The following is a 12050-nucleotide window of genomic DNA, read 5'->3' as shown; positions in this document are numbered from 1 at the left end:
ATGGCAAATACCAAGGAAAGACATATTAACCCAGCATCTCTGGGGACATGGCCTAACACACTCTGCAGCCTCTTTTCCAGGGAGGAAACAAATGGGGAATAAATGGGAACACAGGGCAGGATTGCATAGAAGTGTGGGAAGTTCAAACCCCACCAAACGTGCAATAGACAACCTTGCACTGTGCACCTCTGCTCCTGCCCTGCCCAGGGCTGTGCAGAAAGGGGATGTAGCCCACACTGTGAGTGTCTTTACTGGGACCCCACTGGGTGCACAGGACTTGCCTGCAGGCAGGTTTAAGCTGTTTGCTGCCACTGCTGCCCCTATTGTCATGCAACAGCCTAAACTGGACTGAGATTTGGCTGGGGCAGGCCAGCACTGCTGCACTAAACCAGCTGAGGACCTGGCTGTGAAAGTGTTAATAATCTCATTGCCTAGACAAACTGCAGCTAAGAGGATTGCTCCTCGGTGATGCTGGGGGAAGAAGGAACAAATTGAGGTCCAATTCTAACTTAGCATCATAAATACCATTTTTGATTATTCCTCTTCTCTTTCTTATTAAAGAGGTAGTTAGTACCTAAAATGTCCTTGGAAAATAAGACCAAAGGAGCTTAAAGACCCCATGACCATGCTGCTTTACTGGGTTGGGTGAGAGGGGCAAAAGGCTGCAGGGCTCTTTCTGAGGTCAATAATAGAGTTAAGCACTTGTTTCTGCCTTTACCCAAACATGGGTGAACACAGCACCAACTTAAATGGGGTCTGGTGACCCCCATGTAAACCCTGTGCTGGTGCTGATCCACCAGGAGCACCTGAGCCATGATGGGAGCTGACCATGGAGCCAGCTCCTTCAGCTGCAACCTGGCAGAGACAATACATGGCTGCTCAAAACATAATTCCAAGTTTTGGGTGACAAGGGCTTGGCACAATCCATTCCCTCCTTGCAAAGCAACCACCCCACAGCTTGCCCTGCTCATGGGCACACACTCACACACATGAGACACATGCAAACATGCCAGTAGCATCAGATCCCAACTCCGTCCCACTGGGATGGGAACAGGAATGGGAACAGCTCCCACATGCTGCAATTCCCACCTGCAGCCAGTGTAACTCAAAACAGGCAGAGCAATGGAGAAACCCCATCTTTGATTATTTAATTCCGCATGGATCAGGGAGACTTGAGGAAGGCAGGGAGGGAAAGAAGGGTTTTGCATTTTTTGCTTTCCACCAAGGTAGCTGCTCTTTTGCTTTTTAGTTCATGTCAACTGTTAATTTGTTTAAAATATGGCTTGGTAAAACCAAGTATGAGTGGATCAAACTGAAATCAATATTTGTGTTAATTACAGCCTTTTGAAAATTGGAAATAATGGCCCAAATCGGTACAAACACACCAACTGTGAATCATAGGGAAAGGATGAGGGAAAAGGCAGTGTGGGCATTGAAAAGAACAGTCCAGATGAGCTCTGGAAATTTAACTGCTCGTGGAATAAATTTCAACACAAACGAGCAATGCACTCGCAGGCCCGCTGCAGATGGAAGCGACAGTCTTTTGTTTCATGTTTTGTTTTTTCTCCCCATGCCTGCTTGATGGGTGATTTGCTGTCTGGTGCTCACGCTGCAAACTCTCCCCAGAGCCGAGCCCGGGGAGGCACTGCTGTGCTCTGTGCATGAATGAGGCATTCTCAGTGGATGTGGGTCATGCTAGTAGATGTACACAGCAAGATTATTTGACTCTTAATTCATGCCACTTGATATAATGTGATAAAACATTTGACATGAGAGATAAGTTCCATTTTAATCTGGTACATTATGGGGAAAAGAGAGAGTGGGAATTGTAAAGGAAGAAGAGGTTTCTGAGGGACAGGTAATGTGCAGAAAGAGAAGTATCGAGTGAAGGAAGAGGTTGGCTGGGGAAAAAGCAGATTTCCCTGCACACTGAGGAAGCAAAAGAGTGAGTAAAGAAAGCACAGAAGGCTGTTAGAGTTCCAGAGCCAGGAGACTGAGACATGGCACTGCTGAGGGATGGAAGGAAGGAGAGTAGGGAAAGAAGCTGCATCAAACAGAAATTGAGGTACGGACAAATATCCTAGAGAGACTGAAACAGTAATGCTGCAGTCTGGTCATCAACAGAAAACCTTTACTATAGAACAGCTACAAGGACAGAAAGGCTGTAACAAAACAAGAGCAACAGAAACAGAGATACTTTTGACATGCATCCAAACCTAAAAAACTCAGGCATCACAGGTCACTGTTCTCTCACAGTCCAACAAACTGATCTTGTCCAACTGAAAATTAGCTATGAACATCTGGGTCAGTTCCTACCAGCCATCTTCATCAAGGAGACCATGTCTCAAATTTACCTTTGGTGGCAAACACCACAACATGGTCCTCCTTTATACCAAAGCCCATTCATAATCAGCTGTTTTGATTAGCTTTTAAAATTAAAGTTTAATATGTTAAATTTGCTGTCAGATTTGGAGTGCTTGTCAATGAAACAATGCAAAACATGCAGAAGAGTTGGTCCTTAGCAAACACATCTGCCAAAAACCTGGCTCAAATTTGAACAGTGAGAGCTATGACTGAGATGTTCTGATACAGAGAAATTTACACATATTAAAGAGCTCTCTTAGAAGATACTGGTTTTTAAAATCCACACAAAGACTAAGACACAGTAGACTAGAGTAGAGATTTAAAGCAGGCAGAGAGCAGATACGAGCCTTAGTCAGAAAGAAGGGAAAGATTTATTTTTAAAGCTGTAACCAATAAATTTTCTCAAAATGTGACTTATCCTCCTGTCTTATTTTGTCACATTTTGGGTCTCTCCTGCTTGGTGTCCAAGGAGGAGAGGGCATTTACTTACATCAAATAACCTTTCTATATACATCTCCTCATTGACCTTATCACGCAGGACATCCTGAGAGTGGCGGACAAATGTCACATAGGCATCAGCAACATCCATTCCTGGCTTCTGCATGGAGGAGAGAAGAAGAGAGAGAGAGAAAAACATGAATAGTGATGCAGGGGGCAGCTTCTCTGTGCAGCCTCATCACTGCTTTTCCTTCTCCTCCATCTCCTGCTGTCCTCCTGCAGTTCACCCTTTCCTTACCTGATGAACACTTACCTGATGCCACATTGCTACAGCTCTCTGAAGAATTTAACTGATTTTTAAAGAGTAACCTACAAGCATGCAAGATTTTGGGGATAACAGCATTGCTTTAAATCAAACAGGAACTGAAGCAGCTGGATGTAAAATACTTTAAAAAAAATCTTGTTTGAGTTCATATTGCTTGATATATTGGATTCAAACTTACCTCAAATGAAACCCATTAAAATATGGTAACACGAGTCATTACAAGAGCTGCCACAAAACCTTAAATTTGTGTGGCACATTGTAAGTTTGTTAATAACTAGTGTCATTAGTTTCCATTACTGTGATTTACCTCAGATCACAGAGTATCATTTCTCTGCAAGATACGATTGTCAGCCGCTGTAAATTGAAGTTAGTTAACACATCCATGTAATTTCCAGGGTGAAAATGAGGACAGTTTGGAAAGCAGTAGGAAGGGAGTTTTTTAATACAAAGCAAACAATTATCAAGCAAAGGGCCAGTGCTTGGCCCTTGGGAAGGCAGTGACATTTCTTAACACCTACTGCAACAATGACAAGGTATTAATTTGAAAAACAATGAGGACAACACAAACGTGGCAGTAGTCAAGTGTTACACTTTCAAGCAATTTTCAGTCTGCTGATCGTGCCCCTTCCAAGGCAGGAGTAGATGGATTGGTTTGTACCAAGACAATTGCAAGAGAATTACAGAATTAGATTTAACTAACATTTGCAGAATTAAATTTAAGTGGTGGGTTTCTGTTCAACATCAGGATTTCCCCTCTGTCCTCCAGTTGAACAGGTTTTTCTTTCTCCTTCCCCTGGAAAGGCAGTGGCTCACAGACCATGGGGTGGCCTCTGCACGGGTCTGGGGGCTGTGTGGGGCTGGTGGTTCAGTTCATTAAAAATGTTGAGGCTGTCAAGGAAGCCTCTGTAATATGGTTTCATTTCCAGGGGCAGGTGGGGAAACAACTGAAAACTAACCCAGGTGAAAGATTTCTGATCTGATTTACACAAAGAACTGGAGCATCTGTCTGGCTTTGATGAGAGGAGCAGACCCTGCTGCAGATCTCCCAAGGATGTCCAAGGTACAAAGCCTTTGGAAAAGCTTGAAAGGGTTACACAGCATTTTACCAAGACTACTTCCCTGGAGATGCTTTACTTTCAGAACATAGAGGCCTCAGAGAAGGCCATGCTTTGCCCTAGAAGTTACTTAAAATAACTGTTCAGTGTTCAAATTTCTGATGGCTAAATATTTAAGATGCACTAAAACAACTAGGACATTTCATCTGAAGGGTCTCCACATTTTCAGGGCAAGAAATAAATTCTGAGTTCTTCTTCCCAAGGCTCTCAAAATCTTGCTTTTATTACTCCAAGAGAACAGGATGCCAAGATCTGCATTGGGGTATTTTAAACCAAGCAACACCTCTTAATGTTCAAGAGTTTGTCTTTTCCATGCTAGGCTCAAGATATGATAATTTTGTAGGCAACATTTAGGTTGGGCCAAAGGGCTGAAAAAAACCAAATGCAGATGATGTGGTCCAAGATGTCTGATAAATTTATCACATTGCCATATGAGAACATGCAGAACAATACACCTGCATTAAATATACACACATTATACACACATATCATCAGACTCAACTGAGTTACTCTTGGTTTCCACGGCCCTCTAACTGGGTGCAGGAACTGGTGTTGTATATTAAGATCTATTTTTCTGCATTTGCAGTTGCTCGGGATCTTTCTGCCTGTAAATGTTACAGTAACCCCTTATTCCAGCCAACATTCATATATTACACTTCAACTTAATTTAAATGTAAATTTCTGGCAAGTTAAGTGCTCTGTCTAAGAACATTAAGGGCTCTTTTCCTTATGAATCAAGGTCTAATTAGAGGAGACGATGTACAGTTTCCCTATACCAATTACAGAAAAATGGAAAAAATTATTTTCATTAACAATTTCCCAAACACATGTTGGTAGCTCATCACCATTTCCCCAAAGTAATAAAAAAGTCATTTTCCAAAAGAGTAAAATAAACCAACAATTAGAAGAACAAAAATAAAATAGATTAGCTAATGTGTTAGATGTGTGTTGGCTCAGTTCTAACATGTCTGGACTTTTTGTTTGGAAATTATACTGTATTTGTACAAGTCCAAATGAAGAATCAACAGAATGCACTGCTCCCATTTTTTTTTTTTTTTTTTCAAATGTGATTCAAGCCAATTGCATAAATATGGTACCTTTTTGACACCATCTGCAAATTGTTGCCTAAACAGCCTCTTAGGTCTCCATAAGAGGGTAACTGCTCATTATTAACATAATGGAGATATCCTTTCCAGTTCAAATGTTAGAAGTATGAAGGCCCATGGCTCAATCTTGGCTGTTAATGCATAATGTGGGTTGCTACACATGCCATAAACCAAAGCGCGATGCAAATTACTATGACAGAAGTTGTTTAAATTGTGCTTACGGGTACATCCACGTATTTGGAAGCAGCCTTCACCTGTAAAAGGAACAAGAAGAGAGTTAACACCACCAGTACCTTTTCAGGTCTCTGTTTTTTTCTTCAAATTCTCTAAGACCATCTCCAGCCAAGACTTGGGACAACATAACGCTGAGTAGGTTGACAAGGGTGATGAAACTCACTTTCCTGTCTCAAACGGTGGTATTTTTGTTGTTGTTTTTTTTTGGAGAGGTAACTTTACTGCTGCTAAAGCTCTAATAGCAGCAGATGATAGTGTGGGAGTTGTGCTTCTACTTCAGCGAGCGGGGGAAGACGGGGTTCGTAAGAAGACATCGTTATTTTCTTTGGAGGCCTCGCTCTCCACCTGATGCCACGTGTCTCCCAAGGCTCTGCATGTCTCTCCTGCTGGGAGCTGTATCCCAGGAGCAATGCCAGCTTCCCTGGAGTGGGGTCATGATGGCATGGTGAGGCTGGCAGGGGCCTGCACCAACCTAGACACAAGAAAGGACCCTAATTTTGCTCCCTTCCCATTGTCCTGCCCACAGTGTGCTTCCCTCCTGGGACATTGTCAAGACCAGGCTGGATAAGACTTTGAGTAATATGGATAGTGGAAGGTGTCCTTGCCTGTGGCAGAAGGGTTGGAACAAGATGATTTTTAAGGTACCTTCCAACCCATCCTGTGATGGTTTGCTGGCCTGAAGGTTTTCTGAGAAGTTTTGCACATGAAACGCCTGTGGCTGGGCTGGTTGGAAAGATGTGTTCACGTTTTAAAAGTCATCCTTGTTGCCTTCACCTGCAGCCTCTCCTGCACTCACTTGTTCCTCCCCCACATCAATGAGTTCAAAACAAAAATTATTATTTTCTCTCTTGTTGCTGGTCCTGATGCTGGCAAGAGCTTGCAGACCATGTTGGGGCAGTGTGCTCATGCCATGCTACGCAGAAGTGCTCTGAAGCTTTTCTGCTTCCCAGACTGAACAGCTACCTCATTTCCCCCTGATTTTCCTCCTTTCTGAGAAGACACTGTTGGAGAGAAGGTATGAGAGATGGACACTGCATTCTATGGTGTCATCACAAGCTGGTGTGATCTGCAAGAGCCCGCACTGACTTTGTCTGTGATTTTCCATGCAGCAGGGTGCACGTTGCCTGGCGCGGGAGGCGGGGTGGCCCCTGACGTCAGGGCCAACTCTTCCAACTGAGCAGTGCCCAGCTGGCCGCAGAGACCTTTTTCCCACTGTAGCATAAGGCACAGTGTCTAGAAAGAGGATGGCTGGGATTTTCCACAACGCTTCTGCTTTTAATTAGGGTAAGCGTTGCCGGCCATCTTTGTTTGGGTGTAAAAGCTCACCTGCTTTTAAATATTTCTAAAGCTACCATTAAAACAGCCTAAATATAACACGCACACAGTTGCATCTTGGGATGAATAAATTATGTGTCCCGAATGAGAGAATGAATGTATGTGTGAGACAGAATGTGAGAGTGGGTGGAAGCACTCATATGGTGTGTGTGGGGGGTGCATAATTAAGCACAATGAGGCGATACAAAAGACCAGACTGGTGGTAATTGCCGAGGTGAACGCGGCGAGCATTGGCAGCGCCCAGGCTGCCGAGCCGGGGAGCAAGAACAGAGGGAAGGGCAGGAGGAGGGCACCGAGCGCCTGCTGCTGCAGTGTGACCCCAGCTCTGCCTGCCAGAGAGGCTGCAGGGGGACGGGGCGCGTCCCAGCACATGAGTGTACGAAGGAGACAGCAAAACCAGCACCAGAGCAAACACTTGTGTTGTCTCCAGGTATTCCTGTTTCCAGCCGGCTGGCTGGACACCTTGCCCTGTCTCTGCATTTATCCTCACAACTTTCTGGGGAGGTGGTGAAGTGCTACCCCTTGCTGCTGAGGAATGGGAGCGGAGGAGCCTCAGCCCCCGTGTGTGAAGGCAGCTGGAGCCCATCCAGTGGATGCAGCTCCAGGAGAGCAGGCAGCCATGGCACACCCACGCAGGCAGGGTGCCCATGCGAGCACCAAACCAGCAGTTTTTCTGAGCAGCAAAGCCCAACAACCAGGAGGAAAGCCTGGAAAACGATGTGGCTCAACAGCCTGCAGAACTCAAGCTGGGGTCCTTCCTCAGGGCTACACCTGTACCTTCAAATATCACATGGAGCACGAAGCCAGGCAGAAGCAAACCTGCCTGCTGAGTGTGGATTTAGCACTCTTGGGTCCAGCTTAGCGCCACTTTCAAACTACCTTCTCCAAAGCCAAGAGGCGACAAGAATAACTCAGCTTCCTGCGATCTCCTCCCTCCACCCACAAAAAAACTGAGCTGCTTCTCCTGCCCACTCTCCTTTAATCAGAATAATTACTTGTTTTTCTTTAAAGTCAGATTTGGCTACATTTAGTGAAATTTCCAAACTGCCGGATGTTGTGTGATTTTTGCTAGGCTGCCGTTTTTCACAAAGTATGTGACTTTGCCATGAAACATCTCAGTTTACCATACAAATTTTGCGCAGAACAAAAATAAGATCTTTTACTTCTGTCTCCCTTGGGTAGCATGGAATCTTTGGTTATAATTACCACAGGTGTAAAGCTCTGCCTACAGAGGCCATCCAGATTACAGGGAATTTTAGCAGCTGGCATTCCTGTGAGTCAGTGGATCTGCACATGCAGACACCCAGCCAGGGCCTGGGCTGCTGCCGCCAAGATGCACTCAAATGTAGCAACAAACAGAAAAAAAAAAAAAAAGTCTGGCCAAATTTAGAAGGGTGTTTTCCTCTCAAAGTGCTCTGCAAGGAGAAGTGGCTAGTGAGAATTTATTAGGACAACAGATGCATTAATTTTATCTTGAATTTCGAGGCAAGAATTGGAAATGAGGATATCCTACTAGGTGATAAAACTGTCTGTCACAAGACCCCCGAGTACATGTCACTTGCAGAGAGCCTGGAAAACACGCGATGAAAGAAGTTGGTGGAAGGGGGTGGGAGACTAATGCTTTCTGGAGCTCAGTGGCTTGGACCATCACACTTTGTTGTATTTGTTCAGACAGGGAAAACGTGGGAGGTGGTGCAAGCATGCTGTAACAAGAGAGAGAGATTCTGTATTTATCACTGCAAAGACTAAACACAGCAAGTCACATTACTACTGCAGGGAGAGGAGACTTGCTAAGCCCAGTGCCAAAGGGGTCAGGGCTGCTCCTCAGCCTCCTCTCCCAGTGGCTCCCAGCAAATATGGGGGCCAAAGCGAGAGACATCCCTTTGTCAGGAAGGAGCAATCCTGCTCTTCTGTCGTGTACCCGGCCCACTTGCTGTGGGCGAGGGACCAACACTTTCCTGAGACATGCACACACCACGCACAGCAGCTATTTGGATACACATCCCTTCCTGACTGAAAACTCATGAAATCCAGGCTTTGGGACCACGTTTGAAGGCTGTGGGGCTGTTGGAGTGGGACAGCCTGTTTTGCTGCTGCCGGGGCAGTTAACTGTCAGTAAGTGTTCGAGGAGCAGCAGAGAGGCTGCCCAAACCCTATGCACCCACGTGCTGGTCCCGACAGGTGCCCAGAGCCCAGGTGCAGCCAGGGCTTTGCTCAGCAATCAAAGGGAGCAGCACTCGGCAGTGTAAACAGTGGGATGTGGTGGGAGCAGTGCAGCACCAGCGAGGAACAGCTTGGATTCACGGGGAAGGAAGGGCTGCACACTACACTGTCTACACGGGCTGATGCCGGTGCTTCCGATGCCTGGAAAGCTGCCGCCTCCACATCCTCTGCTGCTGGCACACAGGCATTTCCTCACCCTCCACAGCACTGGAATGAGGGAAGGTATCCAGGTATCCATACCCTGCATCCCCTCGAGCACGGGTGAGCACAGCCCTGGGGCTGTAACCTCACAGGGTTTATCCAGGGAGAAGAGCTGCACTGCGGGGCAGTGAATGGAACACCCTCCCTTTCTCTCTTCTCTGAAGAACAAAGTGCCTCCAGCACACCTGAAAAGGCAGAATGCTTAGTTTGAACCCCACGGTGGTTCAGATAAGCTGCCAGACTGTGTATACAAAGCTGCCAAGAGCAGTTTCTTGCCTCTGCTGTTAAGCCTTCCTAAATCCATCTCCATTTCCAGATGGATCCTACAAACTGCCTCAAACTCAGCAAAACGGCCCAAGAGTAGCAAACAGCAGACATTTGCAAGGAACTAAGACAACTCCAAAATGAGATTTTGGAAAGCCTTCCCAGTTTGCAGAGCAGTGCCTTCTGCCTCTTGCCCAGTCTCTGTGAACAAGTCAGTGCAGGAGAGGCTGCACAGGAAGGCAAAAGGACCGGGGTGTGAAATGTGAACACAACTTTCCAAGCAGCCCAGCCACAGGCATTCATGTGCACAAGTGTCTGTGAGCTAAGAGAAGTGAAGTCCTCCTTGCACAGAGACACTCCTGTAAACTTTCTGGCACATGCATTTTCAGAAGACCTTTGGAAATCAGCTGCCATGTGTTCATCCTAAGAAGCTGTCACAACACTTTTCTGGAATACAGCTCTGATTGTTAAACCATTGCTGGATACTGAGGCCAGTTTTGCACAGATATTGGTCTAGTCCTATACCTTGCTAGGAAATATGTGGTGAGCTGTGAATTGGTTCCTCAGTGTTATGGAGAAATGTGGCATTAGAGGCACCTTGTGCTTTGTGACCTCATGGCATTTCCGCTACCTTGTTCTTTTTTATAAACACATTTTGCTGTTTACTATTTAATGGTCACCGTTACAGCCAGAAGACTGAGAGGAACACACCTGCCATGTGAAGTGACAATGAAGCTAATTGTATGTAAAGTGCAATGCTTTTTTTCATCTTCATATGCACCCTCTACAGAATAAACTTCACCAAGCTGAAGGATGGATGGAGATGGCTTTTCTCAGTGCATCCTGGATGTTTATGTACTGTATATCTGCATACAGGTTTTTTGTCTATTCATGTGGGAGTTACAGGGATCTAACACCACAAAATGGAAGAATTATTAGGTAGCTGATCTAGTCCTGGGAGAGCAACTCAGAAAAAAAAGAAAAAAGGAAAGAGAAAGGAAATATAGTCTGTACTTACAGTAAATGACAGGAATGAAGAAAACAAAGTCCCTTCATCATATCTAGACAGTTTGGCCAAGACTCCTTCCAAAATGGTGACAAACTACAAAGACAAAAGATACTGCAATTATTTTTAATAGTTGGACAAGGGTGTAAAAATCTGCATCACCTTCAAAGGAACCCATGCACCTATCAGCATTGCCAAAGGAATGGACCACCTCTCCCTGAGCACAGTGGGCAGGGAGTGGGGAGAAAGGAGTGCTTCCTTTTGGGTGCTGTGGTGCACCCCTTGCTGACTGGGAATCACCCCTGAGTGTCCTGGGTGGTGCAGGGACAGGAGGAGGGGGCAGTGTGTGGGGAATCCAGCAGAGCCTCTCTGGCTGGGGAAGGCTGTGGCTCCTGCTCCCAGGATGCAGTGGCAAGCACGCAGCTAGCGGGGTATTCTTGCAGAAGAATTGAACTGGCATATGTTGGCGGATTATGTTTAAAGGTCTCCACTGTATAATAGGGATGACTTGTTCTCAGAAAGTTTGAAACTAGAGGAAAACACACCCCACCATCTTTCTCCTTACATACCAATTCCCCTCCGTGTTAGCACAGCACACCAGACCTACACAACCACCCAAGGGGAATGCTGGCAGCTAAGCTACAGAAGCTGACTCCGATGAAAAACAATTTCCAAACAATTAAACCTGACATTTTGGAATGTATTTCCCACTACTGTCATCTCTAAATTAATTTCTTAGAAGAGCATATGGTGATCTTGCACAAGATGAGCTATTTTGTCCACACAACCTCGTGCGTAGGAGTGGTGACCACCTCTGCATGCCACCCCAATGGCTCTGCAGCAGCATTTAGCAGTGCCACCCCCTGACTGCAGCCACCCCAGTGCTGTGGGGTGATGCTGACCATGGGCTGTTACCCCATTAACCTAACACCCATTCCATTAAGCCACTTCTGGCCCACTATGGCAATCCTGCTAGCAGAGTACTACATCTCATGCAGCTCCTTATCAACAGAGAGTCACCATGAAAGGACTGGGAGATGTATGATCCTGCCTGTGAGAAACAAGAAGCCAATTCAACATCCTAATGTGTCACATTTTAATGGAAACGCACATATTAATAACAGTGAATCACTTCACCTGAAGCCGAGGGTTACCTTTGCCACTAGGAGTGTTATCATTTCTTTGACGGTTTCCTCAATTAGTTCATCTATTTTTGAATGGTACTGGTGCTAAAGAAAAATAAAAGGAGAGGGGGAGGAAAATATTAGCATTGATCACAGCCAACAGCTCTACACTTGTCAGTCTCTTCCCTTGGTAAGCCGCAATAAATAGTATTAAATCAAAGAATTATGCAGCTTATTATTACCCTGGGCCCCACTGCAGTGGCCAGTGACTACTTACACTTGTAGGAGAGGCCTTGAGTTCAGGAGAATCCTGCA

General features: G+C 45.6%; 1 protein-coding gene across 15 annotated transcripts in view; it reads right to left on the bottom strand.

Moving 5' to 3' along the window:
- CADPS (calcium dependent secretion activator) overlaps window positions 1-12050 on the bottom strand; it is a 203412-nt gene that overhangs the window by 19146 nt on the left and 172216 nt on the right. For all 15 annotated transcript variants that reach the window (XM_059480072.1, XM_059480074.1, XM_059480081.1 and 12 more), the window contains 4 exons: window positions 11766-11840; window positions 10624-10707; window positions 5570-5602; window positions 2855-2962 (listed from right to left, as the gene is read on the bottom strand). In XM_059480072.1, the coding sequence (XP_059336055.1) occupies window positions 2855-2962; window positions 5570-5602; window positions 10624-10707; window positions 11766-11840 (300 nt within the window). The remainder of the gene's footprint in view (window positions 1-2854; window positions 2963-5569; window positions 5603-10623; window positions 10708-11765; window positions 11841-12050) is intronic.

This window comes from Ammospiza nelsoni, chromosome 11 (genome assembly GCF_027579445.1).
Source record: "Ammospiza nelsoni isolate bAmmNel1 chromosome 11, bAmmNel1.pri, whole genome shotgun sequence".
Lineage (NCBI taxonomy): Eukaryota > Metazoa > Chordata > Aves > Passeriformes > Passerellidae > Ammospiza > Ammospiza nelsoni.
The sequence above is the reverse complement of the archived record's forward strand: the minus strand, read 5'-3'. Positions and strand labels throughout refer to the sequence as shown.